General features: G+C 38.5%; 2 protein-coding genes across 10 annotated transcripts in view; both read right to left on the bottom strand.

The window, feature by feature from the left end:
• The window catches only part of LOC100116847 (glutamate [NMDA] receptor subunit 1), a 362,784-nt gene extending 337,797 nt beyond the window's left edge, over positions 1-24,987 (bottom strand). For 2 of the 9 annotated variants that reach the window (XM_031930193.1, XM_031930194.1), the window contains exons 1-2: positions 19,211-19,461; positions 205-390 (exon numbers count right to left, since the gene is read on the bottom strand). In XM_031930193.1, coding sequence (XP_031786053.1) covers positions 205-390; positions 19,211-19,237 — 213 coding nt within the window. In that variant the 5' untranslated portion in view covers positions 19,238-19,461. Of the gene's footprint in view, positions 1-204; positions 391-19,210; positions 19,468-20,517; positions 20,765-24,095; positions 24,461-24,663 lie in introns of those variants that run through there. The other 7 variants (XM_032602127.1, XM_031930196.1, XM_031930197.1 and 4 more) reach the window with 7 other exon arrangements.
• LOC116417394 lies at positions 7,232-17,933 on the bottom strand. Its single transcript, XM_031930202.2, has 2 exons — positions 13,688-17,933; positions 7,232-11,692 (listed from the first exon to the last, which is right to left on the bottom strand). Exon 2 carries the CDS (start codon positions 8,378-8,380, stop codon positions 7,346-7,348), a length of 1,035 nt encoding a protein of 344 aa, XP_031786062.1. The 5' UTR covers positions 8,381-11,692; positions 13,688-17,933; the 3' UTR covers positions 7,232-7,345.
• Positions 24,988-27,288: the final 2,301 nt, after the last annotated feature.

Raw genomic sequence — 27,288 nt, 5'->3', positions numbered from 1 at the left:
TCTCTTTTCAGATCTTGCATTAAATTTGCAATAGCGTATTTATTTACCAGTCAGGCAGCTATGTTGTTAGTATCTACACTGGCGCATTATGTAAGCTATACATTATCGTTATTTGCTCCTCTAGAGCTTGTTAAAGAAAATATATTTTCAGTTGTCAGATATATAATAAGTATATTATAAGAAATGTTGGAAGTGCGAACTTACATCAATGGTCTCATTAAAAAATGCTTCACTGTCTCCATCAGAAAGCATCCCACCGATCTTGAAATAACCAGGATTATTAAACGTTTGAGAATGTTTTCCTTTTGCATATTGCCGTATAATTATGGCCAGAAAAATGAAATATCTTACAGACATGCTTTTGATCTGCATGTTACAATCTGCAAAGATCTTTAAATTATTTATATAAATAAGTTTCAATAAAGACTGTATAATGATTTTGATGTGATATTTTCCAAAGGTATTCAAAACTACACATAGTATTATCTTATCCTACATATTTGGGTGTAAAAACGGGCAAAACTTTTCAAAAGCAAAATTTCAAAATCCTACATGAAATCTGAGGCAAGTTTTTACGTAATATTTTACGTAAGATATCACGGTAAAATCTCATGCATTTTTTGTAAGTTTACTTGATAATGAATAAAAGCACACAGAAAATTGCCTTATTAGTGTTACCATCAGGATAATGCGTCTAAAATTAGGTGTATTGTTCTGGACAAAGGGTCGATTTGTGCAGTATATAATAAGAAGCACATGTTTTACGATTTTCTATAAACTTATATTGTAAACTAAAATGATCTAAAACGCCGTATATGTCAGTCGCAATAATAGTAGGTGTCGTGTCCAAAGAATTGGCTCACATCGATCAGTCTCTCCGCTTGATCGTGTGTCTTATTGCTCAATCGCCGCTAAAGTTGCACTGGCCACCGCGAATTAAAGAAGCCCTAAGCATAACCAAGCGCGTGAACTATAGTACAAATATAATCTATAATTGTACGCGTGTGTGTACCCACGACGCACAGTGGGTAGAAATCCAAAAAAGTGATCAAAATTCGTGCATTCACGCGATTTGGACGGAAAAAAAACTAATTAGGTGATTTTTTTGTTTTTGTAATGTAGTTTTCTAAAATTTTCCGCTACCTGTTGTAGGAAAATGTAGGACAATTTAAAACTCATATTTACTTTATATATGTGCTACGCCTTAATTACATCATTTTACCCACTCAAATTTAAAGAAATAGACTGTACTGTGGCTGATCGTGAATAGTACATATACAATAACATAGTATATATTTTTAAATTTAATTGAACAGGTAGCGGGAAAAGGGAAAACGTTTAGAAAACTACATTACAAAAAAAAAAAAAAAAAAAAATTACTCAATTAGTTTTTTTTTCAGTCCAAATTTGCGTAAAGCACGAATTTTGATCACCTTTTTTGGATTTCTACCCACTGTGCGACGCTTACTACGGATTTGTCGGTGCAGCTTGAAGCCACGTGTCGACCCGTTAGTCTACCCGCGCTGATCTTTAGATACGCGGAGCAAGCTCCTGGTGAGGCCTGTGACAGGCTGAGGGTAGTCAGACTACCCTCAAGTAAAAGCCTGACAGCCATGAATCGCACTGCCGATCATGCAAGTGCTGACTAACCACGGAGAACGGCTGCGTTCCCAAATTCTACAGTCTCGGCTATCTTTGCGCTCATATGTTTAAAAATGTATTTAAATACGCTAGAGCTTACTTTTTAAACTTTTATTTAAAAATAAGCTCTAAAGTACTTCAATACACTTGTTTAACGTCCAGTATTTGAAACAGATCGATAAATCGTTGATTAAGATGTTTGTAATGCGCAGTTGGTTAAAACAAAATACACTCAAATTACGTAACAGTAACAATAAAATCCTATAAGGTTTATTTAATAACTAGCGCGATTTACCTCACTCCCAACGTCGCTCAGTTAAAAAATATATTGCAATAGTAATAAAATTCAAGTTTTGTAAAGATATTTTTTACTACTCTTGCAAAGGATTGGTGAGGAAATGATGCCCACAAGGAGAAGTGCTGTTACCGACACTATGGTGCCTGGTGGTGAACAGCTTGCTCTGCATCCTAAACAAGGCTAGTATAAATGCATGATGATGACACCTACGGTCGCTATGGAAAGACTGTTGGGACTCCCTCCACTAGGCAAGGTAATAAGGGCAATTGCGTGCCGGATGTTCTGCAGAATAGCGGAATCAACGAACTGTTCGGATTTCAAGGATGCGGCACTTCTGGATCAAGTAATGCCGCTAATGGGAGTAAGAGGTTGTGACAGAATGGCGGAAAGAATTTATTTATCTAAGCCGTTTTCGATCATAATCCCAGAAAGGGAAGAATGGAAGACATGTTCACATGAACTCCTCGAAAACAGTGTGGTGTGGTTTACTGATGGCTCAAAACATGAGAACGGTGTAGGAGCAGGTGCCTGGGAAAAGGGGGACAGACAAGGAATTGTGTGCTTCCTCGACCACCATGCTACGGTTTTCCAGGCATAAATCAGGGCCATTACGGGAGCTGCTAAATGGCTGTTAAAGAGAGGCACAGGACAAAGAACTGTAAGCTACTGCTTGGATAGCAGGGTAGCTCTCATGGCGCTAGACAGTATCAGTATTACCTCAAAAGAGGTACTAAAGTACAGATAGGCGCTGGAATCACTGGCGGAACACAACTTGGTAAGACTGGTGTGGGAACCGGGACACTCCGGTGTAGTGGGTAACGAAAAGGCGGACAGGTTAGCGGGTAAGGGCGCGGACGAAATTCGAGCAAGAAGGTGTGCAGTCGCTGTTCCAACCTGCGAGGTTAATAGAGCTGAAGATAAAGACTGGCTGAACTCGCAACTGAGCGACAAATGGACCAATGCCAATGGGCGAAGACAGGCTAGGGCTTTGATAGCCCACCTGAAGAGTGGCTGCGGACCATTAGGGGCATAAGCTGGAATAGGTTGAGGCTGGCCATTAGCTGGCTGACGGGACATTGGAGGGTAGGATACTACCTGTGGAACCTGAGACTGAGGGACTCCGGGAGCTGCAGGTGGTGCGAGCATGAAACGGAGACCACCTCCCACCTGCTGTGTGAATCCCCAGCTTTTGCAGAGACAAGGCAGAGGGTAGGGGGGGTTCCCATGTTGGGGTTATTGGGCAATTTGCCGAGTTGGCGAAGCTATAAACAAGGATTTATAAAGTAATTTCTTATGGTACAGAAGGCACAACACAATGGGCTTCGCCTGAGTGCTCGACCAGGATCTCTCCGTGCAGGGGCTGCTGCAGTTCACCTCCGCACAATATGACTATGACTATGACTAAGATCTTTTTTCCTACTATCATTTCCTAAAAGAAGTAGAAGTGGAAAATTTTAAATAATAAGGATTTAAAACACGAGATTACGCATTGATTTTTAATCGAAGGTAACATTTTGAAACTGAAAATATTAAAAAAACCATGACAGTCAAGAGAATAAATTTTAAATTTTAAATTCAAAACAAAAATACTCGCAACTCTTTTTTTTTATTTATTTATTTAAAAGTCGCATCGACAACGAGGTCATTAGCGACTACAAATTATATAATAGTTTCTTTCCTTTAGAATAATAAGTTTACAAATTAGAAATAATAATTTTGCGTTATACAAATTACATTATTTTATACCTTTTGATAGATAAATTTACATACGGGGGAGTTCGTTCGAGATTTACATATTTACATACATGAGAGGAAAAAAAGTATTAATAAACATATATACTCATATACATATATATATATATATATATATATATATATATATATATATATATATATATATATATATATATATATATATATGTGTGTAGAGTGCCATATTGGTTATTATAAGGTGGGCGATTAGGATAGGAGCATGCAGAAAAGAATACATCAGAGCGAAAAGAGAGTGGGGATTACTAGTAGAAAAGAAAAAAGAGGCGGAAATGGAGAAAAGTATAAAAGAGGCAGGAGAAGACACAGCCGGTAGAAAATTCTGGGAGGTGGTAAAATGTAGGAGAAGGAAAAAGAGAACAAGATGCAGCAGTAGGATAGAGAAAGAGGAATAGTTAACTCACTTCAAAGAGCAACTGGGAGAAGAGGCAGAGGACAAGGCGGGAGCATGTATTTGGAAACGGGTGCGAATCGGGATTCTCCAGGTTCGCAGATAACTCGCCGGCTCGATAGGGTGTCGTAATAAATGTGGAGTCAATTTAATAAAATATAAGACTCTTTATTTAGCTCAAACTCTCTCTCCCTTATAAGCTCTGATGCGTGTCGCTCGTTCGAAGCACCAGAGCGTTCTCTCGTTCTAACATGGCGCTCGAGCCCCGCCGCGTCGCCTGATCGCCACCCATCGTGGCGGCTCGGAGAGGGCGCCGCGGAGCGGTGGTGGCCGGAAAGCGCGACTGCTTAAGTGAAGTCGGGCCTGGGGACCAGGCGCTGTTTCCGTCGGTGGCTCCGGTGGTGGTCGGCGGGAGCCCCCACAGCTACTCCCCCGCCAGTGACGACGTCAGGTGCCAGGAGGAACGATACACGATGTCGCCGTGGTTGCCTGTTGAGGGTGTGGTTCTGGGCTGGTCGCACTGTCGAGGGTGGCAGGCCGGGCGTTGGTGGTGCGGCCTGCTGCTGGGACGGGTGGAGGGCCGGCGGCGGCTCTGGCCGCGGCACCGGAGGCGGTGAGGCCTGCTCTGGGGCAGGCGGTGGGGCCGACGGAGAGACCTCTCGATCCGCCGACCGCTGTGGAGTCGCAGGTGGAAAGGCCTGCTCCCGGGCAGGCTGCGGGGCCGGCGGAGGTCCTCTCGATCCGCCGACGACTGGGATGCTGGAGATGGTGGGGCCGGCGCCTGGGCAGGCTGCGAGCCAGGTTGAGCTGGAGGCTGTGGAGCCGGCGGAGAGTCCTCTCGATCCGCCGACTCGAGGAAAGCTGGCTTCAGCGATGCAGTGGAGATGGCCTTGGACTGGCCGTTGATCTCGACTCGGTAAACCTGGTCGCTCAGGCGCTCCAGGACTCGATATGGGCCGGTGTAGGGTGGCTGCAGCGTCTGCCGAACCGTCTCGACACGTCTAAAGACGTGCGTGCACGTGCGAAGGTTGGGATGAAAGAAAGGCGCGAGAGGCGGTGCGTGCCTGGATCCAGGTACGGCGCGCAGCCTCTGCATCAGCGCTCTCAGCTCGGCGACGAAAGCGGGTGCGTTGGCTCCAGGATGACTAGACGGGACGAAGAAGTCGCCTGGGATGCGGAGTGTGGTGCCGAACAACATCTCGGCTGGCGATGCCTGGAGATCCTCCTTGAAGGTCGTGCGCAGTCCGAGAAGTACAGCGGGAAGGGCGTCGGGCCAAGGCGTGGGTGCGCAGCACATTAAGGCGCCCTTGAGCATACGGTGGAAGCGCTCGACCATGCCGTTTGACTGGGGATGATACGGTGTCGTGCGAACCCTGCTGGCGCCGATGAGCTTTGCCAATTCTGAAAACAGAGCGGCTTCAAATTGTGCTCCCTGGTCTGTCGTAATCGTTAAAGGTGTGCCGTAGACAGCGATCCAGCGTCCGAAGAAAGCCCTGGCGGTCGTTATGGCCTGCTGGTCCGGCATTGGGATGGCTTCAGGCCACCTCGTGAAGCGGTCGATGATGGTCAGACAATATTGGAAGCCGGAGTGCAGCGGCATCTTGACGATGTCTAAGTGGATGTGGTTGAATCTAGCGTCTGGAGCTGCGAAGTCCCCCAGAGCAGCACGGTTGTGGCGATGCACCTTGGATTGCTGGCAATGGACGCAGTTGCGAGCCCAGCGCGCGATGTCCTTGCGCATACCCGGCCACACATACTTCTGCGCGATAAGGCGGATGTACGGTCTCACCTGGTTGCCGTCTATCGCGCAGTGGAGCGTCGTCTGGTCGATGTCGAGCGGGCGTAGCACTAAAGACGGTGTTGGAGCTTCGAGGATGTGTGGCAGGTCTGGGTCGGTTGCTTGGTGTTGGGCGAGCGTCGCCAGGTCCAAATTGGCTGGCATGCCAATCGTCTCGACCCTGGAGAGAGCATCGGCGACCACGTTGTCTGGACCCTTCGTGTATGCGAGTGTGACCTGGAATTGCAGGATATAGTCAAGCTGGCGTGCTTGGCGAGGTGATGCTATCTCCGATGGCTGCTGTGCGGCGAAGGTGAGCGGCTTATGGTCGGTTACGTAACTTGTTTCTTCCCCAGGACACATTTCTCTGGGTTTACTTTGATGTTGGCCGCTCGAAGAACGTCGAACAGGGTTCTGAGGTGACCAACGTGCTCTTCTTCGTTGTTGGAGGCGACGATTATATCGTCGAGGTACGCACGAGCGAATGGCAGGTCTCGAAGAAGCTGATCCATGGCTCGTTGCAGAGACTGGGCGGCGTAGCGTAGGCCCAGCGACGATCTGGTGAATTCAAATAGCCCGAATGGGGTGATGATGGCGGTTTTGTGCGCGTCCTCGGGCGCAATCGGAAGCTGGTAAAAAGCTTTCTTCAAATCGACGACAGAGAAAATTGTGCCTCCTAGCGCGAGCAGGAGATCTTCAATTATTGGGAGCGGGTAGCGATCCGACACGGTGCGGCTGTTTAGCTGCCTGTAGTCGCCAGTGATGCGGTAGGTGCCATCTGGCTTAAGGACGAGGCGTAGCGGGCTAGCCCAGGAGCTGTCAGACAGGCGCACTATCCCCATCTCCAACAATACCTTGAATTCCGCACGTGCGGCTTCGAGTCGAGGGCCAAGGAGTCGACGAGCCTTGGCTGCTGCGGGAGGGCCGGTTGTGGTGATGTGATGCTGCGCGTCGAGGCCCGGGAGGGCGATGGTTGTGCTGCCTGGGGTTGCGAGGTCCGAGTATTGCCGCATCAGGTCGGCGAAGATGCCTTCTGCTACATCCGCTGATATACACACTTCTACGGAGTGGATCTCTGGCGATTTGAGCGAGCATGTTGCGTGTCTTGAGGTGTCGGTGTCGAGGATACGTTTCCTTTTAACGTCGACGACGAGCCCGTAGTGGGCGAGAAAGTCGGCGCCGAGGATCGGATTCGAGACGTCTGCTACGATGAACTTCCACGAGAGAGGCCGGTGCAGGCGAAGGTCCACGTCCATGTGGTGTGCGCCGAACGTGTCGATGGACGTGGCGTTAGCTGCGCTCAGCTTGAGAGGGCCTCGTTGTAGTGTTCTCTTGAGAAAGTTGCGGGGCAACAGCGAAACGGCTGAGCCCGTGTCGACGAGGAAGCGAAGTCCAGACGAGCGGTCGAGGACGTGCAGGCGCTGTTCGTCGTTAGCACCAACCGCGGCTGCCTGCGGGGGCGGCGGCGCTAACAGTTTCCCTGCGTCGGGTAGGAGCATGGAGGCCTGCACTGCGTTGCCTCGCTTCCGAATCTCCGATGATACCAGCACCATGCTGGGTTTGCGGTGGACGATGGTTGCGACGCGCTCCGTGGCTGGCGCTGGCTGACGGGCGTGCGCGAGCGGCTGCGCCTCTGCGTCTGCGGTTGCTGTTGTTGCTGTTGTTGTTTCGTTGCGAGCGCCGTCAGTACTGACTGCAGGACGAGCGACTGCTGCTGCAGCGTGGCCGAAATTTGCGACATGGCGAGACGGAGCGAGACAACCTCGTGTTGTGGGAGCGGCGTGGTGGTACCAGAAACGATGCCGCTCGATGCTGGCGAGCTGGGGCGCGAGACTGCGCTGACTGATGGGGTTGGCGCGACGAGTTCGTCGGCGAGCGTGGCGAGCTCGTCCAGCGTGGGCGTCCTGAGCACGCGGCACATGCGGCTGGCCTGGGATGGAAGCAGGTCGAGCCATCTGATGCGTAGCGCCTCGTCGGAGATGGCGTTTCCGGCCAGGCGGCGCATGTACCGAAGCAGCTGGGAAGGCGTGCGGTCACCGAGTTGCACCTCGTTGAGGAGCTGATGGAGTTGCTGGTCGGCCGATGCTGCGAGGCGTGAGATTACCGCTGCCTTCAAGGTCTCATAGCGGTGCTCTGCTGGTGGTGCCAGGATAATGTCGGAGACCTCCTGCGCTACTTCTGGTGGCAGGTTCGAGACGAGGAGGTTGTAGCGGCTGCTGTCTTTGATGGTTCTGTTGGACTGGAACGCCGACTCCGCCTGTGCAAACCACAATCTGGGGTTAAAACTCCAATAATTAGGAAGGGAGCATTTAGAGATCGCCTCGACGCCGTTCGCGTCGTCGTCCTCGATCAACGCGCGATTTTGCTGGAGCCTGTTGTGAGGCTGCTGCTGCTCGTTATTAGCCGCGCCGTGCGGCGGAGCGTTAAGCTCGAAGTTCTGCTGAGCGAGCAACATATTTTGGCCGTTGGCGGACTGCTGTCCAGGCACTGGGCTGTGCAGCATCGAATCGTCGGGCGAGCTACGCGCGGAGAAATTTAGTGCGCGGCGTGCGGCTGCCCGCGGAGCGGCACGAGATTCGCTACGCGGACTGGTGTTGTGCGCTCGGAGCACCGCGGTGTGGCGGGCTGTGCGGGCTTGCCGCTGGCGCACGACAGAAGGGAGTGGAGCCAGCGAGACGCGCGCGGGGCGCTGCTCCACACTCTACGAAGCGGACGGCCACTCGTGACGAGGGCGAAGCGACCGCGACGCACGCCTGCTCTAGCGGCCTCGACCACGCGCGCGTTGGGAGGCGGCGAGCGCGCACGATGGTAACGTGGGAAAAAAAAAAGGATGGCCGCGTCGTACACAACGGACCGACGCGGCGTGCGTTTGCTCAAGCGGACCTCGGTCGCGGCGCGCGGGGCGAGGCAGCGAGCGAACGCTGGAGAGAGAGCGAAAACAAGATGGCCGCCGCTCTGCACGGCTATGCGGAGCGCGCGCGAGAGAGAGCGAGCGGAAAGAAAAATGGCGGCTAAAATGCGCGGGCTTCTGTTGCGCGGCTCGAACGGCCTTGACCTTGAGCGTTCGGAGCAAGGTCGTGAGCGGGCGCGGAGAGAGAGATTTCTGAGTGTGCTCAGCGGCACGCGCGTCGCGGCGATGATGTGCGGCCGCGTGCACCAGGTATTGCGCGCGGAGCGAAGAGAGAGCGACTCGCTCCGGCGATTATTGCTTCCTTCACGCGCGCGGGACTGGCGAAAAAGAGCGACTCGTCGTCGCGCGCCGTCGGTGGAAAAAAAGGAAAGGCAATACGATACCTGGTGCTAGCGAAACCTTACGCTGATGCGATGTCGTTGCTCGGCGAAGGCTGCGGGCGCGCTGCTCGTGCTGCTGCCGCTGGAGCTGGAGGAGAGGCCCAGGCACGTTCGCTGTAAAGGGGCTGGTGCTGGGCGTCCTCGGGTTGCTGGCTGTAGATGGGGCGTGTAGCGATGATTTGGAGTCGGCGAGGTTGGGCCAGGAAGCGCTGCAGATCTCCGGGGCCGTACTGCAGGTGGGCTCCGGTTTTCGGCTGCGTTGGTGAGGGATGCCAAAGTCCCAAGATGGCTGCTCCGCTTGGCGTCGGTTGATGTTCTTCTCGGGGTCACCACTTTGGAAACGGGTGCGAATCGGGATTCTCCAGGTTCGCAGATAACTCGCCGGCTCGATAGGGTGTCGTAATAAATGTGGAGTCAATTTAATAAAATATAAGACTCTTTATTTAGCTCAAACTCTCTCTCCCTTATAAGCTCTGATGCGTGTCGCTCGTTCGAAGCACCAGAGCGTTCTCTCGTTCTAACATGGCGCTCGAGCCCCGCCGCGTCGCCTGATCGCCACCCATCGTGGCGGCTCGGAGGGGGCGCCGCGGAGCGGTGGTGGCCGGAAAGCGCGACTGCTTAAGTGAAGTCGGGCCTGGGGACCAGGCGCTGTTTCCGTCGGTGGCTCCGGTGGTGGTCGGCGGGAGCCCCCACATGTATACAAGAGAAAGACGAGGAAGAAGAAAAAATTATATCCGAATACGAGGTGAGGAAGGCAATTAGCAAAATGAAGAAGGAAAAAGCATCAGGAGCAGACGGTCTACAAAATGAGGTATAGATACACGGGGGAGAACAGGTAATAGAAGAAATAATTAATATACTAAATAAAATATTGAAAAGGGCAATAGTACCATAAGAACGGAAAACGGTAGGATAACCCCGCTCTTCAAGAAAGGGAAGAAGGAGGAAGCAAAGAACTACAGAGGGATAACTCTCATGGACAGGGGGTATAAATTATACGCAGAAATAATAAGGGAAAAGATGGAAAAGGAATTAGAGGGAAAGGAATTACTTGACGACACACAAATGGGTTCAGAAAAGGGAGAGGGACAGCAGATGCTATTTTTATTTTTAGCAAGGCAATAGAAAATGATCTAGATAAGAAAGAAGGTAAAGTGTACGCGTTTTTTGCAGATATGAAAGCCGCCTTTGACAAGATAAACAGAAAAGAGGTTTAGGAAATGATGAAAAAGCTAGGGATAAATGGCAGAATAAGGAATAGGGTAAAGAAATTGTACAAAGGTACAAGGAGCGAAGTCAGAATAGGAGAGGAAAAGATAGAAGGGTTTTAGCTACACAAAGGGGTAAGACAAGGGTGCTCGTTAATCCTAACACTCTTCAATGTAGCAATGGCGGACAGAGAGAAAGACTTGAGTAAAGTACATAAAGGAGGGATAGTATTAGAAAAAAATAAATTCTGGTCAATTTCATATGCAGATGACGTAGTGATGGTGGCAAATAATGCGACAGGGTTAAAGCAGATGCTAAGGAAATTAAAAAAAATAATAGAAAGAAAAGGACTAGAACTTTATGATTTGTTGTCAAAATTCGGACGTAGATCAGTAAATGATTACTGCTCTTCTCTAAAATTTAAAATCTCATACGTGCTACGGACCGAGAAGAGTCGTGACCGTTTCAAGCCATTGAAAAGTACACAAAACTTTCCGTCTGAGCCTACATTGAAGGAGTAAACTGGGTGATGTGTAAAATAGAATAAAATAGCCCCCTAGGGGCGAAAACGACCTTTTTCGCTCCTCTCGATTTCCGATTCAGAAATTCAAACCGTTCAAGAAAGCTGTTTCAACATTCATTTGTTCTATAAATAAATTGTTTTTACAACTGTAAGACAATAAAATTTTCAAAGTTTGCATTTTTCCTACTGGTGAATAACCACTTTCTAAATATTCTCTTTGTTGAAATCCTCTTACAACTAATCTGGATTTATAAACATTATTGTTTTTCCTTTGGTAAACCTATTTTACATCGATGACTTCTTTATCTTTTGGTCTTTCAACTATCTGCCACGTAATTTTCCATTGTTTATAATCACTGAAGTTTAAAGCCTCCCCAAATGTATTCGGTACATTTGCATCAACATAGTGAACATAGATAAAATGTGATATTGGATTTCCAAATCTATTTACAGGACTTTTCTTTCTTTCTAATTTTCTGTTTACAATCAAGTTTTCTTTGCTTTTATTTTCTACAGTATTCAAATCATCGTCGCTTTCATAATTGTTTATAACATTTTCGAAATCCGTTTTGTTATCTCTACGTGACTCTACATCGTTTTCACTAGTTTTGGATTCATTTTCCAATATTTCTTTTTCTTTATTTTCAGATTCGCAATTTTCCAAATCTCTATCTTTTTCGTCATCGAGTTTTTCTAAACAAATTGATTGAGTATTCTCTTCGACTACTTGAACATGTCTAGCATAAATGACTCTACCATTTACTAAAACTTTATAACCATTTTCTACATAACCTACTAGTACTCCTAGTTGGGCTTTATCATCCCATTTGCTTTTTCTCAATGCTTCTGTAACTCTTACAGAAACTCGACTTCCATAAATTTTTAAATCATCTACATTAGGCTTTTTTCAAAAAATATCTCGTAAGGAGTTTTATTTTCCACTGTATTTGCAATTGTACGATTTTTTAAGTACGCTAATGTTTTCATTATTTCGGGCCAATATCTTCTGTGAATTTTGGCTTCTCTCATTAAACATCTGCTCATATCCATTGCGGATCTATTATATCTTTCCGCTACTCCATTTAATTTATGGACGTAGGGTGGACATGGCAATAATTCTATTTTGATTCTACAAAATCATAAATTTCTCGATTCAAATATTCTTTGCCATTATCACAGCATAATTTTTTAACCTTTTTATTCAATTTATTTTTGACTAGATTAACAAATTCTTTCAAACAACTTGCTGTTTCTGCTTACAATATTTAACAGGAAATACTTCGAGAGAAAAAGCTTCATGTAAAAATCTTGTTTATTTTCTTGGCCAAAGAGACAAATATTTGAAATACTTATTTATCAAGATGATAGTGATGACCAGAAATGACATAAACAAGTTGGATAAAGTTAAGTTAAAGTTGTAAATTAATCAGTAATGACATAATTAAGGTGGATTAAATTAAATTACAGTTTGAGATAGAAATGAAAATTTGGACATTTACCTGGGTATTAAAATGAACTGTGACAAAAGTGAAAACAAAACTTAGCTCGAAAACACATTAAACAAGTTAGTTTTTCTACAGGAAAGATATAGATTCTCAGTCACTACCAAAGGTCTTCGATTTGGCATGGTGTATACCATAAATCCTTGGAGTGAAACAAGCTTATCAACAACAACGATCAAAACATATTAGAGGTCTGGGTCTCAAAGATTAAAGGAAAGTTGGATAATCACGAGGACTTTTTAGATGCTAGTCTTGCTGTCCGTATCTGCTCAAATTTTACAAATGGACTTGTAATCAAATTGTACCGTGATACAGTTAGTGATGAGTAAAGAACGCATCGCTGTCTTACACAGCTTTGTAATCTTGTTAAGCAGAGTGCGTAGCCCTAGTGTGATAGCATATCTAAAATTCTCTAAGTTTGAATTTGAAATATTCTACTAGCTTAATCTGATTTCTGAATATTCTTCTTGCCCACGACTGTCTAGGATGATGATGTCTCTAAGGCTAGTCAACAAGCGAGTTGCATTATAAAGCTGAAGCATATGATATGAAGAATATTATGCTTGGGAACATATGGACATAAATTTGATTAAAATTAGCTGGATGGCTTGAATTAAATTTAAGATGCCGATCGATTTCTGAAAGGAATGAATGGCCAGCATATTCACAAGGACTTTCCTTTTAAATTTCATGCAAGGCTGACTTTAACCATAATTTTTGCTTCCTTTCAGAAGACAATACAAATAGTACTGCACAGACTGGATGCAGTCTATTCCGAGCAAGAGAAATCTGCTCGAGAGGGAGTGTTGGGTGTGAACGAGCAGATGTAGATTTCTGCTCGCTAGAGGACAGCAGACCCAAAGCAGAGCTACGTAGCTCAACGCTCCCCTCTCTATGCCGCGAGACAGCCAGCACCGACGTTGCTGTGCGGTGGCGGCGCTTACTTTGCCTTGTGCACTCGAGCAGTTAACACAAATTTTAGCTTGTCTGTTCGTTGTGTTATCCTAATTATATTATCTTATAAAAGGTTAACTACGTGTTATCAATAAATAGTGATTTATGATTATGTAGAAGATAGATGAAGATGTAAATGATTCCTTGACTTCGGTAGGAATATTTGTAACAATAAAATCAAGTACTATGATTCTTTTGGTGATGATTTAAGTGACCAAATTTTTTATTCCGATCGTCAACGTTTTTTTGAAATGCGGGCACAATTTGTTCAATTTTTGCGTGTTTTTTGAATAAAAATTTTCGTGTTTACTATAACCATTTTCTACATAACCTACTAGTACTCCTAGTTGGGCTTTATCATCCCATTTGCTTTTTCTCAATGCTTCTGTAACTCTTACAGAAACTCGACTTCCATAAATTTTTAAATCATCTACATTAGGCTTTTTTCAAAAAATATCTCGTAAGGAGTTTTATTTTCCACTGTATTTGCAATTGTACGATTTTTTAAGTACGCTAATGTTTTCATTATTTCGGGCCAATATCTTCTGTGAATTTTGGCTTCTCTCATTAAACATCTGCTCATATCCATTGCGGATCTATTATATCTTTCCGCTACTCCATTTAATTTATGGACGTAGGGTGGACATGGCAATAATTCTATTTTGATTCTACAAAATCATAAATTTCTCGATTCAAATATTCTTTGCCATTATCACAGCATAATTTTTTAACCTTTTTATTCAATTTATTTTTGACTAGATTAACAAATTCTTTCAAACAACTTGCTGTTTCTGCTTACAATATTTAACAGGAAATACTTCGAGAGAAGTTGAGAGTGTAAGCTAGACAGAGAGATGACGTTGTTTCAGCTTAAACAAACCAAATATTTTCAGGTAGGTAGGATGATTTACTATTACGACAGTGAAGGGCACCACAAGCATAAATAAATGCACGAAGTAATGAAGATGTGCTTTGGATTCATATATAATTTAAGGATTTTAAGGATGTAAAATGCATGTTCGTTATGGTTACCTTCATCCGAAAAGCTCAGCTCGAAAAGTTTGTATAAGAATATGAAAGTCAGAAAAAGCTCGATTTCTCGTATTCGTTATAGTCGGCGTGGTCATTATATTCGAAATACGAAATGTAAAATTTATAGCGTATCAGGCTGTAATAAGATTGAGAGGTCTGAGTTTGATAGAAGTCAAGACCGAGACCAATAACGAGTATTCTCGTTCTAAAATCCAAATCTGATTTCTAGTTAACTCGTTGGAAAATTAAGAAGTAGTGTAGTGCACATATCAACTCGAAATTGATTTTTAAATCAATGATGATACTGAAAAGCTTGATATTTAATGTGCGAATTTGTATACTTCCGTGATTATAAATTCAGAAGACGTAAGTAACGGTCCGAGTTACGCTACTGATGATTGTTCAATTAAGTCTAAACAACATAATCTGTCAAGTCATTATCTGGAAAATTATCGTGTGTAAGAAAATTCTTTTAATAAGGGATTAAGTATCCGTTTAGGTAGCAGGATCATTGATATTTTAGATCTTATATTTAAAAGAACTTTAATCTCTGGAATGCATAAATATCTACACTGGATGATAGTATATAAAACAAACAGTTGGAATGGAAAAAGAAAACAGCTTAAAATAAATGAAATTGTTGCATAGTTTATCTCAGTGTGATGTACGTATTTAACAAAAGTATAAACTCTATTAAGAAAAATAGGCTCTAAGTTAATTGCTCGATTATAGGTCCAATATATAACAAGCAAGTGAACAATCGACAAAATCAGCTTGAAACTAAAGAGCAAATTTCTAAGCTTGAAAATAAATAAAATTTTATGAGGTTCATAAAAGCAATAAGTCTGATAAATTTATACAAATTACTTTGGATGCTAAATTAGATATAGCAATGAGCTATATGCTCTAGCTATTCAAACTTTGATAATTCATTGAGACTTGAAATAAATATTTTGAATAAGTTAATTTCTTTTGAAGCAGAGATTGTAAATTGGTAAAATTAATTTAGTCAAGTCAGAAAATTTGGTACATACATATAATCATGAAAAGCTTGATCGATTTTATTTTTAATAATTTTTATTGAATTGATGATTTTTACTTTGTATTGTAGATACATTTAACAATGTTTGTTCAGTGACACATTCAAAGAAAATATAGAGTTCATATCTTAGATTGAAGATACATAATATCTGTATAAAATGTAGCTCGAGAACATGTGCCCTATGAACGCAGCATATGATAAACGTTGCTGGATTAACGAAAAGAAAGCGTTCCTTGCAGAATTTGATTAAAATTGGCCTTCTCAAAAGCTCGAATAATGTGTTATTTTCGGTGTAGCTATATGTCAGATGTATTAATAAGTTTGAAGTTAAATTAAAGTTCACCAACTCTAATGTTTACCTGTAAATAACGGCATTGCTGAGATGACATTACACTTATAATAGTAATTCAAATTTTGAACTTTAACTGGAGCGTAAAAGTTATACAATAATATTTACCTAATTTTAAACTATTTATTTGCAATAACTTGAAAAATATACTATATATATGGCTCAAAATTTACAAATCTTCCTCTTTTTTTATACCGAATATAACTACAAAGTTTTAGAAAATGAGACTATAATATAAAAAAGTTAGAAAATTCCCCAGAACCCCACCTTAAGCGCGAAAGACAAAAGCCAAATATCATTATTTCAAAATGAAAACTGAAAAAGAAAGTTAGATTAAACAATAATGCCAGTGAAAAAGTTCGGTTTTTAATAAAATGTTTCAAAGATAAAAACTCATAATAGAAGTCAAACATATGCATTACAATTGAGTGTTTAAAACTATTCTGATTAGTATTAGCATACATAGAAATACTGCGAGTATTTACTGTTCAACTGAAACTAGGCAAAATTAACTTTGTAAGATTTGATGTGCCTTGCAACATTTAATAAAATAATTCAAGTCCAAAAGCTTCATGTAAAAATCTTGTTTATTTTCTTGGCCAAAGAGACAAATATTTGAAATACTTATTTATCAAGATGATAGTGATGACCAGAAATGACATAAACAAGTTGGATAAAGTTAAGTTAAAGTTGTAAATTAATCAGTAATGACATAATTAAGGTGGATTAAATTAAATTACAGTTTGAGATAGAAATGAAAATTTGGACATTTACCTGGGTATTAAAATGAACTGTGACAAAAGTGAAAACAAAACTTAGCTCGAAAACACATTAAACAAGTTAGTTTTTCTACAGGAAAGATATAGATTCTCAGTCACTACCAAAGGTCTTCGATTTGGCATGGTGTATACCATAAATCCTTGGAGTGAAACAAGCTTATCAACAACAACGATCAAAACATATTAGAGGTCTGGGTCTCAAAGATTAAAGGAAAGTTGGATAATCACGAGGACTTTTTAGATGCTAGTCTTGCTGTCCGTATCTGCTCAAATTTTACAAATGGACTTGTAATCAAATTGTACCGTGATACAGTTAGTGATGAGTAAAGAACGCATCGCTGTCTTACACAGCTTTGTAATCTTGTTAAGCAGAGTGCGTAGCCCTAGTGTGATAGCATATCTAAAATTCTCTAAGTTTGAATTTGAAATATTCTACTAGCTTAATCTGATTTCTGAATATTCTTCTTGCCCACGACTGTCTAGGATGATGATGTCTCTAAGGCTAGTCAACAAGCGAGTTGCATTATAAAGCTGAAGCATATGATATGAAGAATATTATGCTTGGGAACATATGGACATAAATTTGATTAAAATTAGCTGGATGGCTTGAATTAAATTTAAGATGCCGATCGATTTCTGAAAGGAATGAATGGCCAGCATATTCACAAGGACTTTCCTTTTAAATTTCATGCAAGGCTGACTTTAACCATAATTTTTGCTTCCTTTCAGAAGACAATACAAATAGTACTGCACAGACTGGATGCAGTCTATTCCGAGCAAGAGAAATCTGCTCGAGAGGGAGTGTTGGGTGTGAACGAGCAGATGTAGATTTCTGCTCGCTAGAGGACAGCAGACCCAAAGCAGAGCTACGTAGCTCAACGCTCCCCTCTCTATGCCGCGAGACAGCCAGCACCGACGTTGCTGTGCGGTGGCGGCGCTTACTTTGCCTTGTGCACTCGAGCAGTTAACACAAATTTTAGCTTGTCTGTTCGTTGTGTTATCCTAATTATATTATCTTATAAAAGGTTAACTACGTGTTATCAATAAATAGTGATTTATGATTATGTAGAAGATAGATGAAGATGTAAATGATTCCTTGACTTCGGTAGGAATATTTGTAACAATAAAATCAAGTACTATGATTCTTTTGGTGATGATTTAAGTGACCAAATTTTTTATTCCGATCGTCAACGTTTTTTTGAAATGCGGGCACAATTTGTTCAATTTTTGCGTGTTTTTTGAATAAAAATTTTCGTGTTTCACGATTATCTCTAAGAGACTTTTATTAATCGGGCTAAAAATTTGTGTGCGAACTCCCCTCGTAATAGTAAGGTGCCAAATTTATTTTGGGCTCGATCCTGCACGTATACGCAGAATGCGGTCACATCCAATAATTTTTGGAATTTTGAAATTTTATGAAATTTTGAAAATTTATGAAATTTTGAAAATTTATGAAATTTTGAAAATTTATGAAATTTTGAAAATTTATGAAATTTTGAAAATTTATGAAATTTTGAAAATTTATGAAATTTTGAAAATTTATGAAATTTTGAAAATTTATGAAATTTTGAAAATTTATGAAATTTTGAAAATTTATGAAATTTTGAAAATTTATGAAATTTTGAAAATTTATGAAATTTTGAAAATTTATGAAATTTTGAAAATTTATGAAATTTTGAAAATTTATGAAATTTTGAAAATTTATGAAATTTTGAAAATTTATGAAATTTTGAAAATTTATGAAATTTTGAAAATTTATGAAATTTTGAAAATTTATGAAATTTTGAAAATTTATGAAAACAGAAAAATAGTAATACCATAAGTTATATAAAGGTTAATGATAATAAAATTACGCGATAAAGTAGAGATAGCTAAGAGAATGAAAAAATTTTTTGTGGAATTGGCCGCAAATCGTCTGATAATATTGTGAAACCAAATAATGCCAAATTTAAACAACCAGATACAAACCCAAATTATATATTTCTGAAACCTACAAGTACGAGTAATAAATATAATTAACAACCTGAAGCTAAAAAGCGGTGGTGTTGATAAAATAAATAGCGAGACCCTAAAGATTCTTGGAAGTTGTATCTCAGTACCATCAACACATATTTTCAATAGTGTATTGAAAATGCGATTTAGCCGGATGCTTTGAAAAAGGCTGAAATCGTAACAGTATATAAAGCAGGTGAGAAGTATAGCATCAATAATTATAGGCCTATTTCACTCATATCTAACATTGCGAACATTTTTGAAACAATAATATACAATAGATTGTATGAATTTGTCCATAAAAATAATATTTTATCTGAGCCTTCAATTTGGATTTAGAAAAAATATTGGCTCAAAGGATGCGTTAAATTATATTACGGAAGTATTGTATAATAATATGGATAGGAATATACCAACAATTGTAACTTTTCTTGATCTGGCCAAGGCCTTCGATACGGTCGATCATAAATTACTACTCAAAAAACTTTACTGTATAGGCATTAGGGGTCAGGATTTGGAGCTTCTTTCAAGCTATCTTGATAATAGATACCAGACAGTTGAAATCGAAGAAAGTCGAAGTGATTTTTTGTTAATAAACACAGGTGTCCCTCAGGGTACTATCCTGGGGCCACTACTATTCATATTATATATTAATGATACCTTGAAGGTGATCTTCCTGGACTCCATACTGTCTTATGCTGACGATACTGCCATAATAGCCACTGGAGAGAATTGGTTAGAGGCGCTAAATAACATGAATAACTTCCTATTGGTCATAGATAACTGGCTGGCTGTGAATAAATTATCGCTAAATGTAGATAAAAAATAGTCTTCATGACGTTCGGAAGCTATTTCAATAGTGTACCAGCTCACATAGAAGTAAAAATTCAGGATAGGATGTTGACTAGAGTGGAGAGCTATAAATACCTTAGAATTGTTTTTAACTATAATTTGATGTGGAATAAACATATGCAATATATAATTAAAAAACGAAGTACTTAGTATATATTTTTTATAAGCTAGCAAACATCATATTGACGGTAACACTACGAATGGTATATTATGTTTTTTCCATAGCATGATAAGCTTAGTCTGGGGTGGAGTGTATAAAAATAATCGAGATCTGGTGCAAAAATTACAAAGTAAAATATTGAAGATAATTAATAAAAACAGTTTCAACGTACATGACAGCCCTCTAAACCTAGAACAACTATTTATCTTCGAGGCAATAAGGCTACATTATAACGACCTTAAAACCCAGTACTTGAGTTCTACAAGTGTTACTAGGAAAAAGAGTTTAATTGTACCTAAAAGTTGTATAAGAGTCAGTGATAAAAAAAGTATCACCAATCAACCATTAGATATAATGCGCTACCAAATAGTCTAAAAGTAGTAGATATAAATAAACTATCGGATAAGAATTTAATCAAGAGGTGGATTAAAATGAATTGTTGACTATGTATATACCGTTATTTAACATAGGAATAATTAAAATGATATTTGTTATTATTGCGTGAGAAATAAAATTTAAGCAAAGGAAGTTATTTGATAAAACGCAACAAATAAGCATGCGATTGATGCCTTTAGTTTGTAACATAAAGAGTAAGAAGAAAAGTTTTTTTCTAGTTTTAAGTATTTTTTAATATTTGTGTCTTATTATGTAAAGCCAGTGATTGCGAGCAGGTAACTTGTTTACCTCTGCAAGGTTAATTCTAAATGTATCTATTAACTAGTTATAATCTGTACTACTCTGGAATAAATAAATAAAAAAAAAATTGACAGTTGATTAAAACGAAAGTTTTATTCTATAACAATTCAATTTTTTATTCTATAACAATTCAACTAGGTGTCGGATAAATTCGCCCGATTCGAATATATATAGACTTTTAGGCTACAACTTTTAATAGCGTAGTTAACCCTGCTAAAAATATTGATGTAATTTTGTAATGTATTAGAATTATACATACTTGCATTCAATTTTTATATGTAATTTCCCTGGTAGAAACGTTCCTCGTTTATTTGCTATTACTTGGCGAAATTTGGAAAGCTTTCCCATTCCTTTGAGTATTGGTTTGCCAATAAGACCCCGTATTTTGTCACGGATATCAGCATTCATTGCCCAACCAATATAGGGGATTTCAAACAATACTTTTGAAGTTACGTTCTCTTAATAATTTTAATTAAAGGCGTTTATATCACTTCTACGATGCATGGCTGTAATTTTATGAGTACATGAGAATCACAATTAGATAGTATCTATAGGTGTCGAAGGTCGACGATAACGGGGTCTAGGTGATGGAATATGTGATTTTTGATACTCAGATGTGCATACTGCGGCTATTGATGGTGTATAGTTGCGCAGGAACGGCGATGATGAAGTCTAGGTAGTTCGCTACAAAGTTTGTTGTAAGTAGATGTGAATATAATCCAGTCCAACATGGCGGGAGGGCAGATGCCTTCCACCAGGTGCGTTAGTAATTTTGTTTGTCACACGCTAAAAATAACTACAACACTAATTTGTGTTATTTGCGATGCAGCATATCATCATTGTCTAGCCAAAAAATCGACTGAATTTAAAATCATTAGTGGAAGTCATTAATAATCTTTCTAGAGCATGGCAGCAAATACCTAACCACAAAAATTGATGAGGAAAGTCTAAATGATGCAGCGAGATTATTGTACAACACAAGACTTGCTTGGAATCGAAATTGAAGAAGAGAACAAACTGGTCAAGAGTAAATATTTTCTACTAAAACAATTAGTAAGCGAAGTAAATATAAAAACTAACTTTAAAAAAAATTGATCTCAGAAAATTTGTCGTATTCAGAGATAACCAGTCTTTCCAAAGCCACTCCGAAAGAAGTACCCAAAATAACAGTGAAAAAAATAGGTATCAAACCAGTCGACATTAAAGATAAATTGATTCAGTGTTTAATTACTGAAAAAAAGATTCAAACTACAAATATGCACGTCAACAGAAGGAATGAACTCATTATCTCTTGTTTGAATAATGAGAGTGTCTCACTAACAGAAGAGGTACTGAAAGACGGTGTTTGTGAGGTTAGGAAAGACGAATTGAAAAATCCTAAGATCAAAATTGTAGGAATTGATAATTGCAAGAACTTTGAGGAACAGAACTTTGAGGACGATATAAAATATACGCAAGAAATTTTGACAATTTTGAAAACAAAGGTAATGTGCTACACATGTATAAAAATAGATACAACAATCTGACTACAGTTTTGATGGAGGTTCCGGCTGATGCATATAAATATATAAAAGAAAATAAAAGCAAGATTTTCATGGCATACCAGAATTGCAAAGTCTATATAACTTAATCAAATAAGACCTTGTTATAATTGTGGGAGGTTTGAGCATAACGGCAAAATTGCAACAATAGCAGTGTATGCCTTAAACGCGCAGATGAGCACAATACCTGCACAAATAATACAATGAAATATTTAAACTGTGATACTCAAATTGTTAATTTAACACAAATCTAGACATCAAACATATTGCTAGTGATTAGAAGCAACGCATAATTATAAAAAAAATTAATTAATTAATTAATTAATGAACATGTATATTGAGTCTACAGACTATCCGGTGAAACCTACTTTACTGGCTGTACTCCCAGTTTACCATGAACATCTATAGAAGAAATTCAAAGTCCATCCAAGAATGATACAACTGAAACGCAAAAATAAGAAGAACTAAAACCTACAAATAAAACACAGCAAGAACATTCAGAGCCAGCAAATATGCGACAACAACAGCAACTTAAACTTCAACAACAGGAACTACTACTTGCTCATACTTGATTATCTCAACTTGATACAAAAGGATTCAGTGCAAAAAGAAAAAACATACAGTGTTATTGACGACATAACAAGGCAATCAGTAACAAAAATTATTAAGTTATGCACATTAATCTAAGAAGTCTAAATGCAAAGTTTGATAAAGTTAAGATATTATTTGAAAGCCTTGTAGCCAAAACCAACTGTTGTTATTTGTACTGAAACGTTTAAGCCAGTGAATCATACTATATACGAATTGATCGACAATAACTATAAATATAAGTCCTACTACAACGATAGTAGGATTAATAGAAATGATGGAGTTGTTGTTTTTATCTTCAAAAATATAAAAGACTACGAAAAAAATCTCTTCTGGTGCCATTTTGATATCGTCATCTTGGAAAAAAACATTTTTCTAGACATGATCTTATGCCTTTGCTAATAGGATCACTTTTTCAATAGGTTTTGAGGTAATAGAAAAATGTTTTCTTGTCCAAAAATATGCATAAATAGAAAAAAAAATATTAAAAATTATCTTTTTTTACATTTTCTTTAAATGGTAAGCTTAATTTTTTTTTTTAATTTCCTATCAGAATTCGATAGAGATAAATAAATAAATAAATAAATATTGACCATGTATAGAGCCTAAGTGCTTACGGTTGCTGATGACGAGGTTTACGTTGTGTGCTACGTAGTTTTTGACGTCAAAGTGTTAATACTAGTTGTAGATATCAAAAAACCACCTAGCTCACAATCTGGGTCCTGCCATCGGTGCCTTATACACTTAGACACTATCTATAATCGATCTACACATCTATGCACAAAAAGCAATTTACATTTACGTACAATAAACAGACACCTTCCGTAGCATCGAAAACTATATTGTCGACATAACCTACAATCGGGATATAAATATAACAATAATATCGAATCTGCCAACCGTTTCTCTTTCGTTGGCCAAATTTTCGTCGAGCATATTAGTGAAAAAAAATGGCGAATAATTAGTGTATTATTCATTTTGGCTAAGGAAATTTATACCAGGATTGCGATGTAGTGATTTCGAATGTTTTATAACGTAATCTAAAGAATCATTAGAAATTTTGAAACTGTTTAGCAGTATAAAATTTGTTTACGTAAATAGTATGTTACATATTTAGTTTTCAATACTTTAAATTTGTTGATTTTTTAGGCATCAATAACAACCTATATAGCCAGTTATTTGAACATATTTAAATACTTTAAATATAAATACTTAAAATTTTTTTGTTTTTTAGGCATTGGCACCTATATTAAATCCAATAATTCTCTTCTTTTGATTAGGTTCTTCAAAACCCTAAAATGTGCTTCCTCAAATTCATTGATTTAGCTTAATAATATATACAAAACAAATTAGGGCAAGGATAACAATTTTGAAAATTAAAAATTATGAATTGATTTATAACAAAAGATAACATTTTAAGTTATAAAATCTTAGAAAGGTATAATTTTGAAATACTAACTTTTAAAATTACTAAAAATATCTCTCGCAATATTTTGATTCAACATTTTTGTTTTTATAAATTTTTATATTTTAAAGTTTTAGTTGATAAATTTTAAATTCAGAACAGTTATTCTACCTAATTTTTATTTTTCAAAATGTTTACCCTCACTCGTAAAAACGAATTGCCCGATTATGAAACGCGATTGATATTCACAATAAATATGAAAAATACACATAGTGAAGGTCTAAATAGTATAAAATTGTTTACTTAATGAGCAAAACTTTTGTTTAAGGTGATTTGCACTTGTTAGCTATTGATTTCATGATTATTTACAAGACTGCATTAAAATTGATCATAGTTTCTATTTAACCATTTCTTAAGAAAAATGCTTCATCCAGTAATTGTAATCATTTGCAAGTCTCAAATTGGAAAATGAAATGATTAGCATGGCAATCTCATGTTATTACACAGTCCACATTAAAGCTTATTTTTTTGTAAATATACATCGCATAAGCACAATACGTGCTGTGAGTGTTTTGCTTGATACCAATAGGATATTTATCAGCAATGCTTATAAATAATAAAATGAGAATGCGTTATGCAATAATCCGGACTTCAACATTTTTCAAATCAATGTATCAACGTTTTCTTTCCTAAAAGAATTTAAATTATTTGTGTGTGTGTGTGTGTGTATGTGTGTGTGTATACACATATAGTGAATCACAATTAATGTAATGTCATTAAATTAGATAATATGAATATGGTTACATAGGATTTTTATTTTATTTCCTATTATTTTGAGACAATTAGTTACAAGTGTTTATCTTTGTCTTACCTTTCTTTTACTAGTATTATTTTAGTTACATGAAGTTAAATATATTTTAGTTATGCCTTAAATTTTTAATTATTAGCAATAATTAATAGTATATAAGGAATTCAGAGCAAATGCTCTATAAAATTTGGCTGTATTGTAATTTATCTTCAGTATGTTCTTTATGTCCAGTTTGTATGATTGATCAATATCTAATTATTTCCACATGAAATAACTTCCAAGTTTTTATGATAAAACGGGCACCCCATTGATCCATTCAGATGCTGCGCATTCGCTGTGAATTCTGCTGGTCTTTCGTATCATTTTGTGTTTTCGATAAAGATATTAAGATTAATATTTTATTTAAACTGTAAATTCTATATACGTACATGTACTATATAATGCATAATAAATTATATATGTTTCTATTTTTTTTTAAATATTATTAATATGAATTTCTTAGTGTTGTAAGTAGATGTAAAAAAATAAGGCACTTCTGTAACACCTCGGTTGTGCCTAACAAGCTGTGCTGCAACTTAAATAATTAAACCAAATTTTAGAAATAAATTCACATACACACGTCGTTCTCTGTGAAATCCATCATTAAAAAATTTGTTTGCCAAAACTCTTCATATATGTTCTACATAGTGTTTTTGACTCAAAAGAAAATTATCGCAATTCCTGTCACTTTCCTATTTACTGCTTCTCAAAGTTGAAATTTTAAGCAAGTTTTACATTTTTCGCCTATTTTCAATCATTTCTAGCTCCTAAAGAAGGCAGCTTTTATAAAAAAACATAGATACTTTTTTTGTAAAATTTTTCCAACTTTTTACTTAAATTATTTTTAGAGTCATATATATGTATATGTTATAACTGAATTAACTACCATATAAACCCTAAAATATGGAAATTTAAGGGTTCAATCCGGACTTAATTCATAAAAAAAATCATAGAGATGCCTTTTTACAGTACAAAAGTATCTGTATAGGCCTTAATACAGGCCAAAGCCTGTATACCGAGTTAAAAATCAAATTAACATTTTATATGTGATAAAACTGCATATTTGACACCTAAAAATGAAGGATTTATCTGTTGGAACATTATAACTACGCGAAATCATAAGGCTACTTTTCAGCAATAGAAGAACTATATTAGTAGAAGACCTATATTTCTCAAAAGAAAAAGATAATATCAATGAAATTATATATGCACGAATAATATATACCAACTTGCTCCACATACAAAAAAGGCATTTGAAAAATATTCTCCAAATGATAAAATCTTTGATTATGAATTTGCTTTGTGATTAACTTTGCATTTTTAGTCTTCCAGGCGCACAAACCTTACCTTATTTTGATATTTGCTTTGTCAATTAACTATTAAGTTAGAAAATAAATTTTTTATAGAATCATATATCACTTTAGTTCCCATACATCAGAAACATCATGAATTTGTACATACCCCTGTTGAAATTGTATACATATTTTTTGTACGTATCTTTGATGCTTATTAAAAGGTGGTAGTAGACATGTTCAAAGGTCTTAGCTTACCTAACCTTAAGGGGTCTAGCCTGGGTTAAATCCTGCAAAAACAAAAAAATATTCTTCTTACCAAAAAATGTTCTATTTGTTGTAATTTAAAAAAAAATTTATTGAAAATATATAAAATATGCACAATTTCTAACGAAAAAAACTGCTGCTAACTTCATTAACAGTATGCTTTCTCCAAGAGATGTGATGATTAAAAGAATCGTTAAATGAAATTTGTAAAATGCGTAATAGATAACTTTACGCGTAATAGTACCGATAACAAGGTCTAGGTGGTGCGCTTCGTAGTTTTTGGCGTTTTAGTGTAATAATAATATTTGTGGACAGCGATAATTTACACCTATCCAAATTTTTTTAACATGCATTATCAATCATAGCCACCATACTAATATTTTGCGACAGAACAATCAGTGTTTTCATGTTAATAATAAAAATCTTACAAAAAAAACCACGGTCAAAAGGAGCTTAAGACGCTTACATTTTATTTTTAGGACAAATATGAAATACGCAAAATAATTTACTTTGAAGGACTGAAATCTCTAAAAAAAATTGACTTTTAAAAAAATAAAAGGTTAGGCGTGTTTAATATATACCGTAACGAAATTACAGATAAAAAATAACTAAGATCAATCAAACAAAGTCAAGTTTATATATATTTAATTTAATTATACTCTGGTAGAATCGGTAACCCATTTAATGGCCAGTTCTTGGAATGAAATCTAAGAACTAGGCAGTTTTCTTTGCCATTTCTTAGGCAGAATGTAACGCTTTTTCTCCAACTTAATGGGCAGTTTTTGAATTCCATATGCTTACCTTGTCCTTAAGTAGAAACTGTCCATTATAGTTGGTCGAGTAACACAGCTGGGTTACACGTGTTTATCACAGATTGAGGTTAGAATTGGAAAATGGTATCTAGCAGGCTTGGATTCGAGTTTTTAGTTTAAAGGAAAGTATAGAATAATTTTTTGCATCAGAAAAAATTCTGTTTGACCGGAGACTTGAACCCACACCCTGCACGAGGCTAAATAAGTACGGCCGTGCGCCTTAGCCGACTGAGCCACGCAGACGTTGACAAGCCCTACGAGCTTCGCCATATGTTTGA

This window comes from Nasonia vitripennis, assembly GCF_009193385.2.
Source record: "Nasonia vitripennis strain AsymCx chromosome 4 unlocalized genomic scaffold, Nvit_psr_1.1 chr4_random0010, whole genome shotgun sequence".
Classification (NCBI taxonomy): Eukaryota; Metazoa; Arthropoda; class Insecta; order Hymenoptera; family Pteromalidae; genus Nasonia; species Nasonia vitripennis.
This window is presented reverse-complemented; position numbering and strand designations above follow the sequence as displayed.